At 41.6% G+C, this 26,316-nt stretch overlaps 1 protein-coding gene across 1 annotated transcript in view; it reads left to right on the forward strand.

The window, feature by feature from the left end:
- MYO10 (myosin X) overlaps positions 1-26,316 on the forward strand; it is a 180,365-nt gene that overhangs the window by 82,274 nt on the left and 71,775 nt on the right. The window contains exons 3-5 of the mRNA XM_068395900.1: positions 1,554-1,712; positions 18,262-18,449; positions 25,441-25,575. Coding sequence (XP_068252001.1) covers positions 1,554-1,712; positions 18,262-18,449; positions 25,441-25,575 — 482 coding nt within the window. The remainder of the gene's footprint in view (positions 1-1,553; positions 1,713-18,261; positions 18,450-25,440; positions 25,576-26,316) is intronic.

Genomic DNA, 26,316 nt, shown 5'->3' on the forward strand with positions numbered 1-26,316 from the left:
TGGATCTCCTTTCTTCCCCAGCCTTCCCCCAGTACACTTTGTGCTGGTGTGAGTGACAGCTGTAATGGTGCAATGGCCTGTGCCAGCATTTGGTACACCCGGGATATGATTTTAATGAACAAATTTCATCAGGCAATTCTCCTCAGTCAGCTGGTGGGATATCCAAGTACAGAGCTTCGATGTTAAGTGTGGTCTGCGTTCAGCCTCTTGATTCTTCAGCTGCTTTTTCTCACTTGTCTCAGCAAGACAGACAAAACCACTATTTTCCTGAATGGCCTCCTATGATGACACAACCGTCCTTGTTCAGTCTTTCGTTACCAGGAGCATACATATGTTTTTATGCTGGAATCCTTTGAGGGGTTTTCTCTTCCCACGCGGATGTGGCCCCTTGCACTGCCCCATCCCTTGGGCAGTGATGCGTGATCCCCAGCCCGCAGCGGCAGTCCTGCGGTGCTCACCAGCACTCAGGCTGCCGGTTATTGCGCTTCTTCCATTGGCTTTATAGATATTATTTCAGAGAGGTTTCGAAGGTTTTTTTTTAAATATTCCACATCGTTAAAATATTTACATTAACCCCATACTTGACTTTCTTACACTGAAACAATGACGTTAGCAGGGACTTGTATTGCCTGAGTAGCATTGGCTATGGGATGCAGACATATGTCTATAAGGATGAGCTGCCAAGATGTAAATTAAAAGTAAATGGGAAGCTGAATACCAAAGCTATTGTTTTATAGTCTTTAGTGATGTCATTAGCATTCATAAAAGTTTATTTAACTAGATGGGGAATGGGCACATCTTCTGAGCATATTTGTGATAGTTTTACAGAAGTTACGTAGAAGTGTTTTCTGACTAAGTATTTAAATTGTGGATTTTTTAGAGCTTTTACTGTCTGTTTGGAGCAGGCTTCAGAAATTCGTCTCCAAAGTGCATTCATTAGAAAGAGGTTTGCCTGTTCATTTTCAGGTAACTGCAGCACACTGAACTTAGCGTGCCGCTTGTATTAGGAATGATGACCTAACCTGATAGTGGTCCTGACCGAAGAATTGAATGGAAACATTGAAGTGGGTTTCAGATCAAACATATAAATGCTTATAGCCTGTTAGAGCAATAATTTTCATTTGCCACTGTTTTGCACTGTAAAACATTTCCTGCCAGAGTAATTTGAGTATAAGTGGGGTTTACTGTAAGGGGTGGTTTTTTGGTTGGTTGGTTTTGAATTATTTGGGAATGATTATTTTTTGGTTTATTTTTCTCCCGATAAAGTAGTCCAGTGTGAAACAAGATTACATTTGCCCTTAAAAAGGAAAAGACCTTATAGCTCTCAGTGCATCGTCAGTATGTGCTAGTTTCATATGACCCCCTGTACATATTTGGGGCTTCAATTATTGTCAGAGAAGCTTTAGAAGGAGGTATGACTGGCAGACATATTTTATAAGTCTGCACACTGATAAACTGGATAGGGAATATGAATGGGTGTGAAAGCTCCGTTCTCAGATAGGAGTTTTTGAATGTGTGCTCTGATTATATTTTATTTTTTTCCCCTCTTTCAGGTATTCACTTATAAACAGAGCACAATCACACACCAAAAAGTAACGCCTATGCATCAAACAAGCACAGAGAGCGTGGAAGACATGGCAGCACTCGTAGATCTCCATGAAGGCTCCATTATGCACAACTTATTCCAGCGATACCAGCAAGATAAAATCTATGTAAGTTTCTTCTAAAATTAAGAAAAATACCCAGAGGGAATGTTTTTGAGTGTGTAAGTGCTGTGTGTGTTTTGCTGTTCTGTGGTATCTCCCTTGCTAACATTCTCCAGTTCTTTGTGTATCCTCATAGAGCTGAAGCATGCCTCATCTACTGACTTCTCGCCAACAGAGATGGAAGGAGAAAGTAGCTCAGGGCTGGCCAGGCAATCTCTTGGAAACCTTGAAAAACTGGCATGCTCCATATGCTTTTCCACTTCCAGTGACAGGGTTGCGTAAAGGGCTCTCATTTTTCTCTTCTCCTTTAGACCCTCTGCCCCAACCATGTGTGCTGTGTGTGTCACCTGAGAGGGTGTGGTGGGATTTAGTCTGTGACTGTCATCTGTGATCCCATCAGGCCAAGATCCAATTCTGATCAGCATCCCCTTTTCTACTGCAGTAGAAAGGGGATGGTATTACGATTGTCAAGCTGAGGATCTGTGCCATTAAATAACAGATAGTTGGAGTTTGGGGTGTATAAGAACAGGCAGCTGCTCAGCAGTTTCAAAAACTAGGAATTAGACAGAATTCTTTTTTTCAGCTCTGTAATGAAGGTTTTTGTGATTAGATTTACCTGCTTTTTAAATATTTTCATTAATCTTGAACTGATTAGATGTGAATCTTTCCTAAATCTGGAACTACACTAAATGTGAGAAAGATATAGGGAATATTAATGACTGTTACAAACTGTGAAATATCACTTTTCAGTGGTTCAGTAGTTGTTGGTTTGGGTTTTTTTAAATTAATAATTACAGAACATAAATAATTTTTGTTTGCATCACCTGTCTAGACCCTTGATTTGGCCATATACATGCTTTATTCTAAGCATCATCTATTAAGTTCGGTTTCTTTATTTTTAAACATTAATATATCTTAACATAAAAATAAACTCTCCCTGTATTTAGAAATTTCTTTATGATAAAAAGCAAAAAAGAGCACAAGGGAATTATATGCCTTTGTACATTACCTTTAAAGGGGCTAGTATGGAGAACCCTAGATGTTGAGGTAGTCCTCTTTACAAAAGTCTTTATGTATGTTTTTTCTCAAAACAAATGAACCATTTTGCCTTTCAGAAAAATCACTAAACAAAAAGTGAATAGCATATATAAAAATCTCGCACGTGCGGGGGAAAAAAAAGCTACTTGGTAAGAGTTTAGTTTTCCACCAGTGTTACTAGATTAGAATACAATACTCACTGTGAGTCAAAATAAAAAACATTTGTTTTCTGAGCAATTACGTGTACTCAGATGTGAGACATGGATGTCAGCCTTTCTCCCTTTTAAAAAGCATATGTGTAAAAGGGGGTGATTTTTTGAAGAGGTGAGGAATAGCCTTGTTCTGAAGAGATGCATCCTAGCTTATTTCTTAGCTTGTCGAGGCAAGTTTAGGGTATTCTGATACTTGGTGCTCAGTGCGGTGGACGTTTCTAGACAAACAGGTTTGTGTGCTGTTAATGATGATAGATCTTCAGTTGCTGCTGAATACTCATTGTCCCTTCAGTTTGGCTAATTTTACTGCTTACTCTTTTGGGTCCAGCTCACCTGAAAAATGATTGAAAAGGTGATTGGAAAAAAGGTGTGTTTTGAAATGCTATGGAAGCCTCTCTGTTGTCCTTTATATATAACCAGGACCTGATGTAAGAAGCGTCTTCTTTTCTCTCTCCTCATTGGTACCCCAGTCCTGATGTGCCAATAGTAGTGTTTCAACAGGACAAGGCTCCAGGAACAGAAACCCCAAGAAAAGCTGATTAAATAGCTTGAATAATTTTATGAAAACTTGATAGGTATGTGAGGATGTGTTGTAGGGGGATGTATTGTCATTGCAAAATGAACTGTGTCTTTTCAAGCCAAGATCTCTTAACTATGTTGAACAGTTTAATGTTATTCTAATGTTTGATGTTAAAAAAAATGGACTGGAAGGTGCATTAAGTTTACCTTTGTTGAAGGCATACTTGCAGCTGAAGAAATTAGGTTCCTGGTTGTTCAGCTTTGGGACCAGACCAGTTCTTGTACAGGACAGTAGAAACCAGTGGAGGAATCAAAACTTTCCAGATTGTACATTTGCCTTTTCCCTTCCCTCCAAAAAGTCCTCTCCCTTGGCCAGTAATTGCTTCATCAGTGTAGTGCACATACTGTCTCTTGTATCTGCCTCAGCACCTTGGCTGTATCTGTCCCTTGTGCGTTAGGGATAAATCAGGAAGGCATGTGCCCCTCTCCACTCTGAGCTTAGGGGCTGGTCATCCCATTGAAAGAGTTCTTGCCATTCCTGAATATAAACCACCATGTAATTGCCGTGTCCTGGCCTTTAGCTTACAGGTCCCTCTTTACTTCAGCTCTGTGTACCTCCTTGTCCATGTCCTGAGTGGATGGAAAAGGTATGCAAAGGTGTATGCTGCCATTTTTTGTTATATACTTGTAGTATTACAAGCGTTATTAGTGTGGTTCTTGAGTCTGGCAGCTTTTTGTTGGTTTTCTCAGTGGCAATGAGACTGGGAAGCACCTTTGTACTCTTAATGAGGAATGCACTTAATTAGGATGTAAGTTTTGGCGCTTGCTTCTTCACACACACAAAAATTATATGAAGTGCAATATACTAAATTGTAGTGTAAAGTATATATAATTTCAAAAATACAGAAGAAACAATTAAAAAGAAATGTAAACAGTTGCTTTCTCAGGAAGACAATTACTTATGCAAATCTTCCACTGTTAACTTGTTTGCCTGTATTTGAGGAGCTATTTCTCCAGCATTGAGCATTTAAGTAAATATTTTCAGATGTTTGAGTTTGGTTTAATCTTCCTTTATTTAATAACATTTTTGTCTCACATAATCATACTCGTGTTCCTAAACTCTTCACTTCTTCCTAATTAATACTATAAAGATATTTGCTATGGATGCCAAGTTTTGTCAAACATGTCAGTGACTTTCTTTGCTGCTGCCAACGAGTCCAGCTATAAAAGGTCAGCAGAGGGTTTTCTATATTTCGTGCTGTTTTTAGGGGAGGGAGGAATATTGATTTAGCACACAGACTGTTCATAGCGTGAATGATGCCTGGCTCTGTATTTAATGAGTTGAGGCTCTTGGCTGAATCTGTGCTGTTAGCGAGAAGGTGAATGACAAAAGTTGTTCATGTCTATGTGCAACCATCTTTTTGTATCAGTGTCAAGTCTGTTGACATCAGCTTGTGATATTTTCTGTCTGAATTTCCGTAAAAGAAAAGCGTGCATGCTTTCCCTTTCTGGCCTGTGAGAAGCATGGGATGTACGTGTCCTTTCTTGATTACTTAAAGGAGGCTCCTGTCTGGTATTTTTTCAGGTTTCTTGACTAATACTGCTTTTACCTGAAAATTTGCTTCTGGGCTGTCACCGCTTTTGTTGTCCAGGAAGGGAGCAGAGTTAGGATGGCAGTGATCATATGTTGCAGGGGTTTTCATTGCTACTTTTTCTCCCATTTTACTCCATCAGGAACAACTTGATATGGGAGGTCCAGCTTCTGGACATCGGCATAAGAGGTTTAGCGGCCATCTTTGAACGCTCAGATTAGCTTGCGTGCTAGGCTGGTATGTGGCAAAATCTGGAAAGATAACCACCAGTGCTAAAAGCAGAAGGTGCCCACATTTGAAAACGGAGCCTTTTGTGAAGGCGAACGAGGGATTTTGTTGGTTCTGAAGCAAGGCCAGCATGGGGCACGTGATGTGGAGAGGGGAAGTGCTGCGGTGGCTGTTCTTGTCACTGTTAAAAGGCGAGTTGTTCCCAAAGCTGTTGATTCTGGTTTACTTTTAGTTAAGTACACACTGCGGAGGAGACTGGCATAGCCTTGGGGAGGACGCCGTAAACCACACCGCGTGGACTGTGCTGCAAGACGCACAAATTACAGTGTTGGAGCTGGCTCCAGGATGAGCTGCAGTTGTCTCGTCTCTGTGGCCAGCGGTTAGTTACTGATGCTGGCGAGTGAATTTCAGAAGAGCAGACCAGAGGATTAGAGAACTGCTTTTGCTGAGGTGAGAGGTGGGTTGGAAATAACTGCAGTATACATTGTGCAGGGCAGTGTGGAGGTTTTCAGCGTCAGATCCACCCTCGTTTGCCTGAGTTCAAGCAATAAACAAGTTTCAAAGCACATCTGATTAGTTTTTTCCTTTTGAATTAAGCTCTGAAGTGCCAGGTAGGCACGTTCCCCTTTGAAGTGGTGATGTTTTCACATGTGCCCATCTCGTTTAGGTGGAAAACATGTCTCCATGCCCAAGGAGGTGTGCTGCGCAGGGTGGGGTGTGGCGGTCCCTCGGCCACCCTCCCCTGATGTGGAGAGTGGCCTCCAGGTTGTCCAGCAGTTGGGTGTGGTGGCCATGAAGGGGGAGAGAGTACATAACCTATTTTTGCTCACTTTCAAATTAGGACTGCAGCTTGCCTGCCAATAATTACAACCATCTGTTAGGTTTGTGTGAGTCTGTATAAAAACTTCTGTACCAGCCACGTAGACATGTAGGGCTGTATCAGCCACATCCACATCAGAGGGAGGATGATGGTAATTAGGAGCTCAGTTTTTGTGACTGGCTTCCTTTCTCTCTTCCACTGAAGCAACAAACATGGAATAACTTGGATGAGAAAGCAACATTTCTCCGATTTTAAAAAAAGGCATTAAACTGGGAAAGTTGTCTCTTCCCTGACAAGGTTGCTTGCAGAGTTCCTAGCCACTTCATTACACTGAATGCTCAGTTATCTGTTCTTAAAAGGTGTATTCAGTGATTTATACATCGATTTTAGATCTATTTGTGTTTATTTATTTTAGCAGCATGTTCAGTTGTAGTTGGTTAAACTCACAGTAATTAGGTAATTTATCTCCCTCGAAGTCATGAGGGTTCCCTGAGGCAACTAGTTGATGTTTGTGCAATATTAATCAATAATCACCGTCGGGATTTTTTGAAATTCTGTTTGCAGACACAGACACTTTAGTATCTAGGTCAGTTGCTCTCTGTGACTTGTTTTTCTAGGTTTTTGCATTTGCGTTTTTTTTCTGCGTACAGTAAAACTCATTTCAGGTCCAGTGCAGTTGCTCTGTGCCACGTAACGATGGTCAGCAGGAAGCAGATGTTGCTGCATGTTATAATGAGAAAATAACAAGGCACGCTAGAGTCTTGGCTAATTAAATAAAGTAAGTCAGACATAATTCATGCACTTTGAAAGCACTCATGTTCAGATGTCCTCTACCACAGATGCAAGTTTTAGGTGGAGGCGGAGAGGCAAAGTAAGATCAGTAGAAGACAATAGCCCCAAAATGTTTGCTTATGAAGATAAAAGCTGCCATGACTGATTTTTTAAATGGAAAATCTTGGATGCGCTTCCTGCGGAAACTGGACCTTAAAAGAATGTATCAAGGACCCATACACCATCCTGGACAGCTGACCAGCCTTGGTCTTTGACCTGTTGTGCTCTGTCGTATAAATAAGCGTGCGCTGTTGGCTTTAAAAAAACAAACAATGGTACACACAAATTGTGGTGTTAGTTAGTACCGTAATATATATATATTAAGTATTGTACGTGCACATTTAGACCAAGTCCTTAGTTATTACACTGCCTCCTAGAACTGCAGTTGTCCTGGACTTGCCTGCAACCCAGCTGTGGTTGCACAGTTCCTCTCCACAGGCATCCAATGCTCTAGAGCAGTCCCAAGTAACTGGTTTGCAGGTTCTACTTTATGGTCACTGAGGAAACTGCTGTTTATTTAGTTGCTATACGTCTACAGTAGAGAAGTTTAAAAGGTGTGCTGATGAATCACGATGTTTTTCATGCCTTCCTGTGCTACTGAGGAGATGAGGAAAATTCTCTTCACCAGCTCCTTCAGTGGAGGTACAGAGAGCAGAGAATGCTGTTGCTAAGAATGCACGACAAATGTCTATACATAGCTACCTACCTCCATAATTAGCATGTTACGCTTACACACATCAGATGTTTTCAAAATGTAGTTTGAAGTGGGTTCCTGTCTCCGAGCATTAATTACAGCTTGCATTTCACATCTGTTACTAGAGAGCAGCAGACAAAGATCTATATAAACACAGCAGGCTTTTAATTGGAAATCTAGTGGAATTTATTTCTGGTGATTGCTGTTTCTAAAGGATGGTCAGTTATATAGATCAACAATTGTCTGTCAAAGGCCAATTACCAGTATTTCTTATTTGTTTTTCTTTTTTTTTTAATGCATGTTAGAGGAATAACATAGCTGTAATGATATGAGAAGAAGTAAACACATACCATTGGCTGGTTAACCAACTTAGCTTCTGAATTCCTCCTTTCTGCAGAACTTGTGGGACTGCTAATAATAGCAATCACAACAATAAGGAATGTTTCTCTGAACTTTGTCCTCACAACTGAAAATATTGGGGATTTTTAAGGTACATATTTTCAGATCTTAGCAAATATTTTGGCCTGAGGTATTGTGATCAACATGATATCATTAAAAAGGGAGCTCCTCAGAAAGGAACATATACCGTCGTGTATACATTGGCTACACAAACACTTTGCAATGTGTGCAATGGCTACATGTATGCATGTATGCAATGGTTACACAAACATGTAAATTTATATTAAGGTTTGCAGCACATTACTTGTTCGTAACCTGCTGTGTGTATATGCTGCAGTAGGAATCTTACCCTCTCTCATCAGTGGGCTGTTTCAGTAGGGGTGGTGGAGAGGAGGAGGAGGTCAAAGTTCTGTTAAAACATCACAAAAATTGCTCTGTCTGCTCTGTACCAGTATTTTTCTTCTCATTTGGCTGGTTGGTAGGAGAATAAATAATACATGCAGGGTCAACAGGGTCGATTCCTGATTCCTGTTGACTTCCAGGAGTTTTGAATGATACCTAAGCCCTACTTAGTGGTAACTTCGTATCAACAACCACAAAGTAGAAATCTATTATCTTGTGCAGGTTTCGTCATTGGTGATGGTATACGTTGCTAATGTCTTCTCAGATTTGAAGGCTTGTTGATTTCTCCACACCTTCACTGAATGTCACTGGTAACTGTATGAGCTGAGAACACAAAGCAGACCAACGTGCAGAATCAAAAAGAAAATTTTTCAGTTGTTTGCGGAAGTGCCAACAGCAGCAGCTTAGTGCCTTTCAGTCGGAGCTCCCGCAAATGCTGCTGAATGCTTCTGTGTGCACCTTTGCCTCACTCGCGGGTAAGCTTTGGTGCCTTTCTGTAAGGTCTGTTGCTCCCAGTCCCGCAAAGGCATTCAAAGGAGGGCAGGAATTTGGACTCCGAAACTTAAGCCGCTTGTCTGTCACCAGCACGTGTTTTCTTTACGTGAGTTAGACTTTGACTGTAAAGCGAGCTGCACAGAATTTACTGCTTGTGCTACACTTTCGGGCTGCTTTGTTCACGTATTCCAGCAGTTTAATACTAGAAAGGCCGCAGACAACCCATTTAAGTTGAGAATGAATTAAATTACTTTCATAGCTATTGTCTACCTGTGTAAATGGACTATTGATTCATAGCCAGGCTGTTACTTTTATTTGAAAAGATGTAGTCCGTTTCTCGCAAGCAGTTTCAGCTATTTCCTTTTGATGTCTGTCAGTCTTTCCTTTTGAGACGGAATGGGGTCCAAAAGTTCCATTTAGCAGACTTTTGACTGCTAATACTGTTTGCCATCTTAGTGCTGATTTCTAGACCCACGGCTATTTGGCAGCAGTTCAGTGCCATCCAACAAACTATCCGGCATAGGCTTAGATTTCAGTTATTCTGGCTTTTGATTTCTGTTTTCATGCTCTGTTAAAGCATAATTCCTGCTCTTCCTGCTCTCCTCCTAAAAAAAGCCCTTTCTGTAGAAGAGGTCTTAAAACATTAAAGGAGCATGGAAGTTACAAATATCTGTTTATCAGTATGTGAAATACTTGCAGGCAGAATGAAACAGATCTCCAAAGCTTTATATTAAAAATATTTCTTCTGTGTTCTGGAGACACTGCTTTTTGGGATATCCTCTACCAGAATTTTTGCTTTTGTTTGCATGTGTTCTCTCTGAAAAGCCCCTTCATCTGCCCAAGATGAATCTATAGGAAGGAAGAACAACATTTTTTCCTTTTCCTTGCTGGAGGGTGAATTAGACCTTCAGACAGCTTTGAAAGACTCATTTGAGCATTGTACAGTAACAAAGCAGGAAAAAGAACCAGTGTGTGGCCACAGGCCATTTGAAATGAAGGGATGAGCCATGGGGTCTCCGCTCTTCATGGGGCCTTCTCTGATTCGAGGTAGAGATTGCCTCATTAGGATTAAGCTGTGCACTTGTGCACACAGATTGCTACAGTCTGATGTGCAAACCTACAGTCACATGCTGTATTGCAGCCCATGAAAACGACAAAAATCAATGTCTCATCCTGATCAGTCGTGGATTTTTGTTGAGGAGGTCACCTCCTCTCTCCGCTTGGCAATGGTGAAGAGAGAGACTTTTCCATAACTGTTCATATAAACAGTCCATGCAGCAGATTGCAAAAGATCATTATCCTGACATCCAGCACATAGCAGTGCTACGTGATAGAGACTGTCTTGTGTTAGTCAGCAAAGAAATGAAATGAAAACAAAGAGACTTGGTCCTTTTTATACAGGAGAAAAACTGCCAGAAACCTGTGAAGTTCTTAAATAAGGAAAGATGTCTATCCGACGTCAATATTATGGTCTGTTGCTTTGTTTTTTACCTTTGGCTGTAACAACGCTCTTCTATCAGCTTTTCTTTATATTTGTTTCCTATTGCCTAGCTGGATTTTTTTGTGCAGATTCTGGATAACACTTGTAGAGTTTATTTGAGTATCTCCATCCACAAGGAACAGTCTATTCAGTAGGACAGATTTAACGGGAAAAGAAGATGAGATTAAGCTATGAGTGTATCTCAGCCTGTGGAGAGGTCTTAGTTTTGTGCAGGTTCTTCATCTCTGAGCTTTCTCTGGAGTTAAGCTGAAAGATGTGACTGCCTCAGTGCACTGCTTCGGTATTTCTGTTGGTAGCTAAGGTGATCCAAACCCCGTTTTTAACCCTTAAGAAACAGATTTTTCTAGCTTCATTTAGCTGCCTAGGACAAGGACACTATGAATGTGCAAGTCTGAAGCTGGGGGAATGGAAGGATTCGCTTAGTTTAGAAGTTAAGGTATCTAGGCCACAAAGTACCATGGTGTTGCTTAATGCTGTGTACCAAGGGAAGCTTAAGGTCACGTTGGTTGGGTTAAAGGATGAACATAACAGACAGGGATGCAACTAATAGGGGGTGCTGTTGCCCAACAGTTGCCACTGAACATCTGAAATCATGTGTAGAAAAAAATCCAAAATTATTAAAAAACCTTGTTATGACCTGTGCCAGTGAAAACAAGCATAAAGCCTGGCTTAGAAAATACCTTGTTCTGTTATGCCTTGGATCTGATCTGTGCTCAGCACAGGAAGGGAAAAGGCCATCAGGGAGGGAGGTGGTAGGAGAGGCTGCTGCAGCAGCTCACATCAGGGACTGAAGCACATGGGAAAGTGCAGCTAAAGAGCGTGAATGTGCCTGAGAAGGTGCTTGTAGAAGACAATGACAGGGAGAACGTTTAGCAGGTGGGTATTGGATGTTGTGCCTATTGGTACTTGATGCTCTTAGTGACATTCTTCATTTTGTTCTGGTTCCCTTCAAAAGATCGTCTCCTATGGATGCTAACTCTTCCTTTTGTAGTGTGGCCTGTGTGTTTACAAGCATCTCATTTTGCAATCAATCCTAAACTGACCTTGAGAAAAAAAAAAAGACAATTTAGGAGTCATAATGGCGTGCACATTGACAGGGAACACAGTGATAAAGGAAAGCAAAGCTGATGCAAATCGAGGCTGTTGAAAACCCACCATGACTCACCAAACATGGTGAGGGCTGCAGAAGCCCAAGCGTGTAGGTATGATTATAGAGTATGACATTTCCATCTCAGAAATGGGTTGGTTGGTTGAAAGCATCTAAACTCGTAGTTTAGTACTTCAGTTTGATTATGGTTTTTAAGAAGGGAGCTTGGCTTCAGACATTTTAGCTTATAATTTAGGGAGACAACTGGATTCCGTCCCAATGAAATTAGTGTGGGACTAGCTGAAAGATGGGGCATACTTGCCACAGAGAGGATAAATCAAGGTCCTACCAAGTACAAGGGCACTAATTATCATGCTGTTTATGGCATACCCTTGCCCCTTCTGCTCCCTCCCCTAAAAAGCACGCCAAAATGTGGTCCAGCCATCTTTCTCCTTTTTGTGCTGACGTGTATGTGGTGGTTGACCCAGTTCTCTTTGCCTCAGAATGAACTCAGTCATGGTTATTTTGGTTACATGGTTACTCCCTTTACCTGGGAGAACTGGAAACGTTGGAGGCTGTACCTGCAGAGTGGGGCAAACTCTTCTGTTCACAGGTTTTGCATCCTGACACCTTGAAAGTTGGCCTTGTAAAGATAAAGAAGTTTTGACAGCTATTTTGTGGTCTTTCAGGCATCTTCTGCCTCTGTACGTGCTGTGAAAGCACCAGTATTGTAGTTTGGTAACAGAACTGTAGCCTTGATGATTTAGAGGTATAAGAGACGCCCAACTCATGTGGAGCGGTGATAAAAATCTTTTCACATACATTGGTCTGATGGTGCCATATAGTAGCTTTCTAGTGAGCCAGATGCACTGCAGTTTTATTTAAAGCTTCCCATATATTAAGGGTAAGCCTGGAAAACTATACTTATTGAATAAATTGTCAGGTTCATATTAATGCTCCTTTTTTTTTCAAAAATACTCTTACTTTTCAGACACAGAATCAGTTCCTTGAGTGACTCCAGCCAAGTCAGGAGTTGCTCAAAAACAACCCAGAAGGATAATTTTTGAGGCATTTGTAAACATGCTTTTGTTTCTATAATGGTAGATTTTTCTTGTTCCAAAGAAGAAAGTCTTGAAAGTGCTCTTAAAAGCATGTTGGCCAAAGTGCTATATCTCAATGTTAATGTATGTATCTGTAACAAAACATCTAGATTCTGTATTTGATAGATTCCAACATTTCCAGTACCACGCTGCAAAGAATATATTGATTTTTGGTGTCATTGAAGAAACACTGACTGAAAATGGGGAGTGTAGTCTCCTTGTGCCTGTTTTGATAGTGCCAGCAGTTTTAGTTTCTGTTGTGATTGTTGATCAAAGACTTGGTTCAGGAGCAGCACATGATGCCCTTTAACAGAGTCCTCCAGCCTGCTCCTGCCTTCTCTCCCACCCTCCCTGTAGCATGAGACATGCAAAGCCTGAATGAAGTCCTTTTCTTTTAATTCTTCTTCTCCCCAACCCCTTGCCCCTCTCTGCATTTATTTGTTTATGTAAGAAAGAAGGAGGAATGGGATGTCTCAGATGCTAGAAGTCTGGGAAATACAGAGGAGTACCTTGATGTAAAGTGTGAAAGGAGGTCATGAGAAAAACAGTGTGGGATAAAATTGATGACCTTACATGGGTAGAGCAAGCTTGAGTAAAACACAGAAATCAGAAAGGATCCTCAGAAATAAAAATGTTATTGAAGTCTTGACATAAAAGGGAAGAAGTGGAAGGTGAATGGTTGCTGGATATGGAACAAACCTGAAAGGATATATCCAGAAAGAATCTGTGAAGGGGAAAAGATGGAGAGCAAGGTGGTCCTGATATATTTAGTAAGTTTGGTTTATAGGATTAATGGAGTGATCTTCATTAGGGCAGTTTCCTTTTTTTGTTGCTTTTTCTGTGTAGAGAACCTGAAAAAAATTTTGAAGGGGAAATTTCTTACTCTACTTTTTCCTCTTTTAGCCCGAAAGCCTTTTCTACATGGGAAAGCCAGACATTTCAAACTGTATTTAGAAACTATTGCAAACTAGTTTCCTGTAATTTTAAGCTAACTTTAAAAAGTGTGTTTTAACCAATAAAGCTTTTTACATCGTTTGCATTTGTTTGGCATCAAACTACAGTGAACTGATTTGTGTCTTCCTTAAAAAAAAAAACAAACAACAACAAACCCTCTCATGTTAGACAGGACTAATCGGACCATTTCAAGTTTTTCTAGAATATTTCTGTGGGCATCAGAAAACTTTCTGAGCCCTTGAAACTTGTTAAAGAACTAATTGTCTTTGAGTGTTTGAAGAAGCCTGGGGTGATTTCAAGACACGAGGTTCAAAGCTGATTGCTATCGGAAGGCAACAAGCAAAACAAAGAAAGCATTCGGAGAACTGATGAAAAATCTCTTCCTTTCTCAAGTACGTCTTTCATTTTGACTTTTGCAATGCCATCACCTTACTGAAAGGCTAGCTGAGAAGACAGAGCTTGAACTTCTAATCTTGAAAGTCCTCTTAGAGGATCAGCAAACAATCTTATTTCCTCTTTTTGTGCTAAAAGGGGGAGCAGAAGTGTCTGTGGTTTGCAACCGAAAGTGTTTTGGGAGAGGCATTATCAATGCAAAAATTCAGTAAAAATGTAGAAGTGGAAAAGGAGCCCAGCCCTTTAATATGGTAATCAAAGCGCTGCATTGAGATTCAGGCTGAATAACTCACCTTTCATTTATTCTTGTGTTTAAATAAATAAATTAGCGGTGATCTGATAACAAGTTGTTGCTGGTGTAGTCTGTAACAAAGTAATTCAAGAGTTTGTGTGTGGTTCTGTCTGAAGTGTTGAGTTGGTCAGGTAACAGAGCAAAATAAACTGTCCTGTTCGTTGCCACGAATTTAAGAAGTCAGACTTGTGGTAGGAGCTCTATACAGTATTTCTCTGAAATACCCCTCAAACTATTTTAACTGGAAATCTTCAGAAATCCTGTCCGCTGCTAGTGCTCTGGCAGATGTGTGAGCATTTTCCTATTCATAACTGCTTTGGAGTGCTTTCATTAAAATAAGTAATTATTGACTGCAAGAATCAGATTAGAAGCTGGGAAGAACAAAGAGAAAATTTAATTCACTCTCTTTCAAGCAAAGTGGTAGTGACATTCTCATGTGGAAATACCTTTTCTGAAATTTCATCTAAACGGCTGCCGCGTGTTGTTAGCATAATAAAGTAATTTAGAGATCCTGCTTCTCACTGTTAACTACTTTAGTTTGCCATATGATGATTCCTGGTGCAGAAATAGCATTCAGGAGACAATGCCCACCAACTGAACAGCCCTGCATTTTTTGTGTATCTTTACAGCAGTTTAACTTGCTGCTAAGGTGCTTGCACTTGCAAAATGGGAAAGTTAGCCCTCCGAGAAAGGGCTGGTGTTGGGTGGCTTCTCAGAGACCCGAGGGGAGGGAAAGCAGAGCCCTACAAACAGGGGGGTCGTGAGGTGGGGCTGTTCTCTATGAAGGTGAACGTCATGCCGTGCCTCAAGTCCCTGACTTTTTGTGGCTCTTGGAGGTGCCCAGGTAGAGGCTAGCAGGAGTAGCATCTACTGTTTAGAAAAATACTGCTACTAGTAAGAGCGTGTGATAGTTACTGGATGGAAAAAGTAGTAAGTGTAGAAGTGATGTAGGAATTGATTCTTGCAGCAGATCTTGCTGCTGTTGGATATCCCAGGGGAAGTTTACGAAGACTTTGTGAAGCTTTGTCTTTTAATGGGAACTTTTTTTAATAATGGGAATAGTTTTTAATAAGGGTGCTGTTTCAGCTCATTGATATCTTGATGAACTACCTTGGGTTAAGGTGAAACTTTCCCTTGGGCCAGCTAAGTCCTGGTTGTTCCATGCAGATACCTAGTTGGGGCTGCTCCTGGGTTGGATTATGACACTTGGTAGACGATAAATCTGATCCACTGTGTCTATGAAGATTATAGCTTCTCTGTGATCTTGCCTTGGGATGAGGAAGTTTTTTTTTTTTTGAGGGCCTGACTTTGTTCTGTCTTGTATCATTATAATTTGGTGGCAATTTGTGCATGCATTTAACTTGTTCTGCAAAGAGGTAATACATACTCAAAGCACCAGAAGGCTGGAACCACAAAATCTGAGCTATTTCAGTAGAGGTGGTGGTTCTTCATGTCTTTGCTGAAAGAAAAAAAAAAAAGAGAGAGCAAGAAGGAATTTTTAAAATAGTGACGTGTCCTAAGAGTTACTCCATGAGGTGATTCAGGAATTGGTTTTGCCAGTATTGTTTCTGCTATTCAGCAGGTTTCTGTTATTGCCATAATACGCTCCTTTTTTCTGTATGACACCTTAGATGAATTACAAGGTAATGAAGCAATCTGACTTAATTTAATATAAAATATTTTCTTAGTTGCAGTAATGACTAATATTCTGGAATTTTACATAATTTTTAAAGAGTCATGCTTAAGCCATGCCAACGACTGCCTGATGTGAAATGAGCTGGTGCAGAAATGGGCTGCTGTCACCTTTTATGACATTTACCCTTTGAAATAGTAGAAGTAAGAAAAGTCACACTGCAGCCGTGGGTGGTGCAATCTTGCCAGTGCTTTATCACAGGAAGATCAGGGAGCGTGGTGGTGATGTTCTCTCAGGTATTTGATCATGCAGAAGCTATAGAGTGGGTGCTTACAGTTATAGAGTTAGATGGTACCATGTTTCACAGGGACTTTTTTATTTGCTGCTTTGCCATGGCATCTGTTGTGACGGCGTGCCTCAAGTTACTCTTCTTACATTTTAGTGAGACTTTAGTCAGACTTAGTAAGGTAAAGAGGAGGATCTGTAGCAGTCTGTTTTATTGGTCATGCTTGCACTGTATTCATGTAATTAAAAAAAAAAAAATCTCTTAAAATTTTACCTGTGCGACCTGTGCTGAAAAGTGTATCAAAGTGAGGAATTTTGTTCTCAGAGACTTTCTCGTTAATTATTGAAGAACCCAAGAGGGGATGATCCCAGGAAATTAAGCTGTTGTCTCAGTGCTGTAATTGCCCTGCGATACGATCTTGTGTTGAAATGGTATCTTTCCTCTTGGTGAAACCTTATGAGCTATTTCACAGCATGGGGGCTTTTATAAAATACACAGACTGAAAGTTCACAGCTCTGTAAAATATACTCGAGTTACAGAGAAGAGGAATATTCCCCTAGCAGCTAATAAAATGGTCATCATTTCAAGGACACCGCTCTAGTCCCCTTAGAGAACTCTCAAAGCTGCTACTTGTATTGGGCATGATGGAGGATGAACAGGTGGATAATGGGGAATGTAGCAGCAGGTAACAGTGAGAAAGGAGAGCTAACATACAGCAATAATTACATATTAATTAGGGAGGAGAGGAGGGAGGCAGGTAGATGGGGAATGTAAATGCTGTGGAAGAGGCTGACAGAGAGGAAGGGAAAACACGGGGGAGCTGGTGGTTGCTAGGTCTTGGTGAGTGCCCCTGCGGTGGCTTGCTGGAGGAGAGGGCAGCTGCAGGAGGAGCACTTGGGGCTGTGCTTCTGGAGTGTGTGAGATGCTACTCGCCTTATCCAGCCCTTTCTGGGTATCCTCCCTTTCCTGCGGAGGTGAGGAGAGCCCTAGTCCTGCTGTCAACACCACAGCTGGTTTCTGTCATCGACGAAAGGGTCATCTGCTGGTGGAGCATCTGCCTGTACATGGGGACTGTGTTACGGGGCTGGAGGCTTCGCAGCCTGGCTCTTTGCAAGTCCGCAGCAGGGCTGTTGAAGCCAGGTGTCATCTTCCTGCCTGTAACTGCAGAAAGGATACTTAACAAAATGAAATTAGTATCACAGCGGTAACACCTCACACACTGTACGATATATCAATTAATTTCTTATGCCCCAGAAATGTACTGGAAATTCTGGAGATAACCTGCTTAATGTTATTTCCTACCTCACTTAATTTCATTTTATTCGGAAATTGTATTGAAGTGGATAGAGGGTGACTGAGAAAATGAACAGCAGTGCGAATAGACTGTTGCCAATGATTGTATTACCACAGCCTAATGAGTTAAGGCAATGGGAATGGGCATAAGCTGCTACTTGGGTGGTTTTAACTGATGTGCTCTCTAATTGCAACAGGATAGAAATGAATGCCTTGTCAGTTGCTGTTGTGCATCAAACTAGTAATAAACTAATTTGCCGAAACCCAATGTTTTGGGAGCATCTGCCAGTTCATGTGCTTTTCTTAGGGCCTGCTACGATATAATGGTGCTAGTGTCTACCATAATGCCTGATAGTTACATTTTAAAAATGAGTGGCAGAGAAGGACTTGGATACTCTACATGGACTTTTGCACCAATACTTGGGACACAGTCAGGTTTTAGTACGTTCAGCGAGACCCTGAGGACGCATGAGAAGCAGCTGTAGACCAGCACTCGTAGGCATTACTGTGCCGCTGTAAGCGGCGTTAAGGCAGGGATTCGTACAGCCAGGAAGCTCTGTGCTGTAGGTGGGGTAAGCGTGAAAACATGACAGAGGTGGAAACAACTTCTGCCCTTCTGTTGCTTTTGTTGAAAGGAAGAAAGCAGGGGAAAACACTAGCCACCTTTGTCCAAAGAATTCCTAGGCTTTTGCAAACATGTATTTGTCGTCTTTCATTTGGGAAGAGTGTTAATCTGTTCCACCCCGTGTGTAATAACAACTCGGGGCGGGGGCTGTGTGCTTGCAGACCTACATTGGTTCGATTGTTGCCTCTGTGAACCCTTACAAGAGCATCCCGGGACTGTACGACTGCGCTGCCGTGGAGCGATACAGCAAGCACCACATGGGAGAGATCGCGCCTCACATCTTCGCTGTGGCGAACGAGTGCTACCGCTGCCTTTGGAAGCGCCATGACAACCAGTGCATCCTCATCAGGTAAATGGTGGCTGCTGCTGCTGCTGCTTTGCTTATCCCTGCCCGCGGGCCTTCCGAGGTGATTTAGGAACATAGATTTGGGCCGCGTGGAGAGCAGAACTCCAAAAGAAAGCAGGCTTTTAAACCATCAGAGTTTTGGGAGAGAGTTCTGAGCTCACTTTGTACCATTCTGTGGACCTCTACCAAATTGTTAATTTTTCTTAAGCATCTTATGTTTTCATTTAGTGAAAAAATCTATTGTATTTTTGTGCATTTTTTGCTACTCACCCATCTGATTTTACCCTGAGTGCTTTCCCCACCAGTTTAAACATCCCTGTGCAGCTCAGTAGTTTGTCACCACTAGACCCTGAATCCTGTATCAAGAGGAAAAGAAAAAATAACCCACCAGTCTTGAGAAATGCGGTAAATAAGAATAGCAGAAGAGAAAACACTCCACATTTCAGCCTCTTATTTCCACCTGATTAATCTTTCTTGCTTAATCTCGTTGTGCTTTAATTTAATGGTGATTTAATAGCTTCCCGTTTGATCCACTGTGTCACTGGTATTCAGGATCTCGCTGCTGCCGAATGTATGTTGAGAGCAGTTGGCATTTCAATAGCTTTTCGCTGCTTTCAGCTCCTCCTCCCTTCTTGCTCCAGAAGAGCTGAAAACACAGCCAGCTCTTTTCCCTTTCCCCTGTCTGCCAGCTCAGCTGTGTTGGCTCACGTGAAGGCAGGGAAAACTGAAGCCGTGATCGCCAGATCGCAAGGAGCAGCTCGGTGGCAATGGCAGCGTGGCACCAGCCCAGGTGGCCTCTGAGCCAGGAGTGATGCTTGGGATGGGGGTGTGAGAGAGCTTGTGTTTTTCTTCCCTCTCCTCTCTCACCTTTGCAGTGTTTTTGTGATTAAACCTGTTTGCTCTCACCTTCCTGCAGCCTACCAGCACAAGGTAAATGTAGAGAGCTCTTCAGACACAAGGTGACACAATTTCGGCCATCTCCTGACCTCCGTGGGAGCCCTTGTGACAGCTATGATACCATGGCATGGGGCAGCAGCCAGTGAGGCAGAGAGAGGATGAGACAGAGTGAGAGCAGCACCTTTTCCAATAGGCAGTTTCTACTGGCATGAAGATTACAGGCCAGTTTGCAAGGCTTACTGGATAAGAGGAGGATTTGGTGCTTGTGGTTCAGCACCCAAGCTGTTGTCAGAACTGTGGATCAGATGCAGCACAGCAAGGTCTGGTTCCAACTCTCTGCAAGCTCTCAGGTTGCAGTCCCCACCTGCCTTTGCCTCTAGGCAGGTTCTACCTGGCGATGGCACACAGACAGAGGGGGCTGCATGTGTTTTTCAGCTTTCTTCAACTGTATTTCCCCCCCTTTTATTTTATTTAATACATAGTGCTGTACGTATAAAGCTGAGTCCAGATGACACTCCAAGAAAAAATGAAATGCACTGAGATCTTTGTCATGCAAAAATAGCTAGCCTGGAGTCATGATTTTATGGAGTAATGTCAGGTAGTTACTTGTGAGCAGCCCACGTATCTGAATTTTGGGGACTGAAATAACTTCTGGTGCCTAGCAGGTGGCTGTTGGCATTTTTGTTAATTCCGCTCTGTACTGGCCCAAGTATTTTACCTTTCCTTCCAGTTCCACAGAAGCTGCCAAGAGAGAAACAGGTTGCATCCTAAAAAGGAGATAAACAGAAGTCTCTGATGTTCCAGAAGAGTCTCCACCAGTCCCTGCTCTGTAAACCATGTGCCTTGGTACAGATAAGTCATAATATGGAGAAGTTTCCCATTAGCAGTCTCTCTTAAAATAGCTGGCAAGCCATAATATGGAGAAGTTTTGCCTTAACAGTCTGTTTTAAAATTGCTTACTGTGGTCATGGATAAAATCAATGATTTGTGTAAGTTCAGTTCTCCAGACAAGTGCTGTAATACAGCCTTATAAGAGTGTCTTGTTGCTACAGAATATGAAGGAACATGCAACTCAGAACAAAAAATAAAAAGTCAAATCTACTTTCCCTAAAACACTGTTATCTGTTGTATCTGTGAAGGAGTCAGAGCAGGATTTTTTTAAATCCTGAAGGTTTTCAGTGGACCTGATGAGGTTTGGAAAAGTCCCTGTGATCATATATGTAGTTTGGGGGAGCAGAAGTGGAGGTATAACAGTGTGCTTGTCATCTTCAGCATCCTGGCCATTCCTGCATCTTTTGCTGGCTTAGAATTAGATGTTGCAGCAAGTCACTGTCAGGCTTCCTTGGTTACTACTGGCATTTGAAAAAAAATGGTCAAGTGGAGCTCTGCAATGTCTGAATTCAGGCAAATATTCTGGTCTTGTATTTAACAATTATTTAATGTAAGAGGTGATAAAAAGAAAAATTTTGTTCCATCATGAAAACACAATAGAGAAGTTACATCCAGTTAAAATGAGTTGTTCATGCAGGCTTTGCATTCTGAGCCGTTTTCACCTGCTCCTAACTTGGGATCTAAAAACTCAGTAGCCAGTTGTTACAGCCCCCTGAACTAAGGTACTGAAGCACTTTCTGATGATCCTCTGGGCTCGAAGTGCCCCCTGCTGGCATCCAGAATTAGCTCAGCTTTGTTCTGGAGCTGCTTTCTTAAGGCATTGGCTTCAAAAACCTGTGATAAAGCTTCTACTGTTTTGGGATATTTGCTTGGGATATTTGTCTGGTGGGGTAAGATGAGAGGGTTAAGGCAAGAACCTGAACCAAAAACTGTCTTCAGTAGTGACTGGAAATGTTTTATAAATGCAAGCCCATTTTTCCAGTATAACCACCCAGACCAGAGGTGAAAGGGAAGGAAATATAGAAGGTAGAATTTTAAATGGAGTCATCCGAAGATGCTTAGCTGTCAATCTGTTACACAGGCTTATTTTAATTCATGATAATGCTGCATAAAAATGACTTATCAGCCTAAAATGTCAACAATAGGGCACATTGAAGAAGCTGTGCACAACCGGTGCATTAGAGCTTTTACACAGCTGTGAAATGGTATTTTCACACTCACAGGCTTATCTGGCTATTGAACTAGAGTTTTCATGTAGACAAAATCTACATCAACAAATGCTCAGTTTCGTGTTGATCTGAGTGTTACCTCAGAGTCCAGTTTCATTTAAAACAGAAAAAAAAAAGCCCACCACAGTTATATTTGGTGCTACAACAGACATGTTAAAAAAAAATTAGCATTATCTGATTTTTCAGCTGGGTGCCTTGGCAGGAGCATGAAGGGAGCCCATGATACTCAAAGAATAGTCAAACAGCTTGTCCTGATGTAGGGAAGGGACTGAGTTCCTCCATGATTAGCTGATGTTTGCAAGTTGGGACCAAGTTCAAACCTCTGCCCCTTTACTGTAAGAACAGGAAAATATCTTTAAGCGTTTTCTTTTGTTGCTGCTCTGTTTAAGGTGGTCTAGTCCATGCACAAGCAAACACATGCTCTTCTCTTGGATGTAATAGCAGTTAATCTGCTTTAAAGCACTCAGAAAGAAGTGTAGAGCAGTCGAAGGAGCAGCAACAGTCACCCTGAATTATATTCGAGTCAGTGCTGTGAGTGGGAAATCAGTCTGACACCAGTTTGTTCTCTCTGTTATCATCTGATGGCCTGACATTTTTGTTGTTGTTGTTCAGCTTGAAAATCAACGTGAACCAAAGTATGCTTTGGATGAGACCCAGACTTGTGATGGGAAGACATTCTTATGAGACTGACACACCAAAATTCACATGTGCATTTGACGAACTCTGTTTGCTGAAGGGGCCTGTTTTGTCTGTGTGTATCTGTCTTCGGGGTTTTAAAGCCAGCAGACAGAATTGAGAAGTGATTTAGAGTAGTGTTGGTACCGCCTCACCCGTGTTATGTCCTTCAGAATGAGGAGTCTCTCGCGATAACTCCTTTTTACACTGCAGCAGTCTGGAGTCCAGGCTGCTGTGCCCTTAGCGAGATGCCCTGCATAGAACAAGTCATGGAGAAAGTCTAAAGATCTCCTAAGTGGAGGCCTTGTGGGTTGCTGTCACACTTAATAAATTCACAATACTGAATGTAGTGATGTGGAACGAGCTGGGCACTTAAACTCATGGGGTGGAAGGGTTGCTGGGAAGGTTGGCTGTGCACTAAAAAATTCACCCTTCTTTTACTGACCTTGGCAACTTCTTGTAGGCATAGGCTTTATAAGGAGTCTGAAAGATTGATCCCACTTAACCTACCATTAGGGTAGGTGTGTCCTGTAGGATTGAATAAACAACTTTAAACTTTAGCATGCTTGTTCTTGATTTTCATCTCATTAATAATAACTGTCTTTTATAAAGCCTTTTGTAAAGGAAAAATGCAGAGCCAACTTGGTGCACCTAAAATTATGGGTCCCAAGCTGAGCAGCACCATGTGGGGGTGAGATCTTAACTGTCGTGCCAGAGGGCTCCAGGAACCCATCCACTCAGTAGCAGTCATAAACTAAATAGAATAGAGTGATTACTAGTAAATGAGTAGAGAACGTTGGGTAAATCTGTCCTTTGTTCATATCTTGGGTATTTTGCACGAGCCTTTTTCTACCTTGCTTGATATCCAAGAGGACCTTGTGGAACTGGAGACAGTTCAGAGGAGAACAAAAGGAGTGATCAGAAGCATAGCATGGCTCTATGTGGGAATGGCTAACAGAGACAGGCAGCTCGAACTGGGGGGCTGTCCATGAAGTCATGCACAGCAGAGAGAGGGAGCACGGAGATGAGGTGCTGGCTGCTCCTTCCAATACGGGAACTAGGGAGCATCAAATGAAGCTAATAGGAAGTAGATCCAAAACAACAAGACATGTTCATATGTTTTTTGGGGGAATGTAGCTAGAAACTCATGGAAGATAAATCCGTTGAGGGTTACAAGACACACAGAAACCAGGTCTAGGACAGAAAATAGCTGGAAGCTGGAGGAACACAGAAGGGAAATATCACACATCTTCTCTGTGCATCTCTGTTTGGCGACTGTCAGACATAGGGCACTGGGCTAGTAGACCTTTGGCCTGACCCAGCTCGGAGGCTCTCCTATTTAAGGAAAAAATCAAGAGCATGTAATTGTGCATAATACCAATTATACCAGAGATAAGCACAGGCAATATTTTTCCATCAGCTCTGAATATCTCACTTATAGAATTGCTGTCAGCTACAGTGGGGTAACTCTTAGCTTCCACAGAACTACAGATGCTCCAGAGCATGGGATAGAGGGTCGGGGCAGAGGAAGAATGGTGTCAGTGAAAGAACTGGTGTCCTCCTCGGCACCCAGATCCCTGCCATTGAACTATGCACTGCTCAGAGGGGGACGATTTAGGCAGGTATCACTTGATTATTGTTTGCACCAGACAAGGATAATGCAAGGGTTTGTGAAGGTCTTTCAGAACTTGTGGTAGAAATGTTTTGCTGATCCTTTAGTGTACAAGGAGCCAGTATGAAATATGGGGAATATTAAATATTTGCTTTGTTGGCAAAGGAGCACGAGTGGGTGGGGGTCTGCAAAGAGAAGGGGAACAAATACCAAAAAGGCCAGATGTCAAGGGTAAAACTAAATTAAAAATAGTACAGAATTTGTCTGAGATGGTAGAAGTATGATGGATGAATCATACTTGCTGGGACATATCAGCGGGTAGCATATCTTGTATGAAGTTGTGGTGAAACATTTTAAAGACTCGCTGATTCTTTCTGGGAAACACTTAAATTTCAGCCACAACACTCTGTGTCTCATGTTTTCTGAATGCCTCTTCCCTGATTATTTTTGTAATTGTTGGCATTTCTTTGCAGGAAAACGCCATGCTGCTTCCTCGGGCTGTACCTTTCTTCTTTACTTTTTACTAGAAAGCATCATTATCCTTTGCCATAACCTAAAATCACCAGGGTCACCACTCAGCAATGGCGCAGCGAGACTGTTAAGTAAACTAAGCTTGTTCCATATGCCCAGTTGTGCTCCGTCAAAGGCAGTGACAAAACTCCTGCTTGCTACAATGAAAAGGGTAGGGTGAGACCAAAATGTACCTCCCTTCATCGGGAGTAAACTGGAATTAAGCACAGCTTAGTTAGGAACACCAGGAATTAGGCTGCAGCTTAGGATATAATGCTATGACTTCAGATAAAAAGTAAGCAAACTAGACAGACTTCAACCACGAGCTGTGTTTCTTAATGGCTCACGGTGTGTTTTTAATTACAAAGCTACATAATTGAAGGGAAATTATATTGGGGAGATGAGCCAAATTTATACCTTCTCTTTTTAGAGCTTTTGTCTTGGAGAAGAATCAAGTGTATTGCTTTCTGTTTGTATCCGTGGGATTGCTTATTAACAGTTTGTTTTTCAGATATCAGTTTAGCATTATCAGATAGCTTTGTTCTGCTGTGGGTGAAGATGAGAGATTTTACATCTCTGATGTTGATGAGAGGTGAAAATTGTATATTTTGAACTCTCATGAATCTGGTTTATTTGGATGGGCATATAAAAAGTTTTTTTAAAGGATATGTAGCTCACTAAGAATATCAGTATTAATTATACTAGTAGCCTTTATGTGTTATAATATGCGTTGGTGTCTCTAACCTCCTCCTTCTCACAGCAGGACTCCCTCCTTCGCTACATTGCTGCAACATAATCCCAAACTTCTCAGCTTAATTCATATTCGTGACTTTCTCCGTGACCATTGCCATGCCTTTGTGCTAATTTTGTTTTCCCGTGCTGATGAGGATTGTTGGATAGTTTGTGTTCAGAGAGCTCTTCATTGCCTCGTGGTTGTTGTGTACGTCTTTATGCAATCGATCCTTTGAAATGCTTTCTGAACAGTGGTATGAAGTCTAAAGATAGCTTGCATTTTGTGTCATATTCAGCAAGCTTAAAGGTGCATTCTGCTGCCATTTGAGTATCACTTTTAATCACCCCAGTCTTCCTGGCCTCCAGGATTTTAGAGTTCGGAAGACTGGCCAGGCTTTTTGCCTGGTAGCTGGATTGTGCAGACGCTTTCCTCCTCCTCTTCTTTCAGTGGCGAAAGTGGTGCTGGTAAGACAGAAAGCACTAAGCTGATTCTCAAGTTCTTGTCTGCAATGAGCCAACATTCGCTGGAGCTGTCCTGCAGAGAGAAGACCTCCTGTGTCGAGCAAGCTATTCTTGAGAGCAGGTACTAGATCTCTTAATACACAAGTATTTTTTTCCAGAACACAGAAGCCATGTCATTGAAATAAAAGAAATTGCAATGTAATTAAAGATGTGGGTGTGTTTACTGAACAATAAGATGAATATTGGAAAGGGGGAAATTTTCCATTAAACAAAATTACCTGGCTGCTCTAGAGAGTTGTGAGCACAGTAGGATATCTTAATGAAGCAAAAAGTTGTGTAGTTTTGGAATGGATGATTCTTTAGTGGTGGCTTTCATTTTTGTTTGGGGATGAATTCAGATAATTGGAGTGAGGGAAACGGCTGATGGGAGGGAGAAACCATTGGTTTTGTTTGTATAGCCTGAGGATAAGGTAGAACAAGATACAGCACGGTGAAGATAAAGTGTGCAAGTGGTAAAAGCGTGCTGAGGAAAGGGAGGATAAGGAGAACTGATAAGGCAGTTGAGTAAATGCATGAGATAAATTGGACACAGTCTATGCAAGCAAAAAACCTCTGTGTTCAAATGAAATAACACATGGTTCTAAACTATTTTAAAACAAAGGCAATTTGAGATGCTATTACTTCTGTTTATCATTCTTCATCTCTGTTTTACTTGCTGTATCTTGATGTAATTATTTTTTTTTAATTGCCTTAGGACAAGGACTATTTTCCCTATGTCTGTCTAGCAGTTTGTGTGTGCTGAGATTTCTTATTTCTATAATCTGGGTACTGCAATGAGAATTGCATGCATCTTTTGAGCAGT

This window comes from Nyctibius grandis, chromosome 3 (genome assembly GCF_013368605.1).
Source record: "Nyctibius grandis isolate bNycGra1 chromosome 3, bNycGra1.pri, whole genome shotgun sequence".
Lineage (NCBI taxonomy): Eukaryota > Metazoa > Chordata > Aves > Nyctibiiformes > Nyctibiidae > Nyctibius > Nyctibius grandis.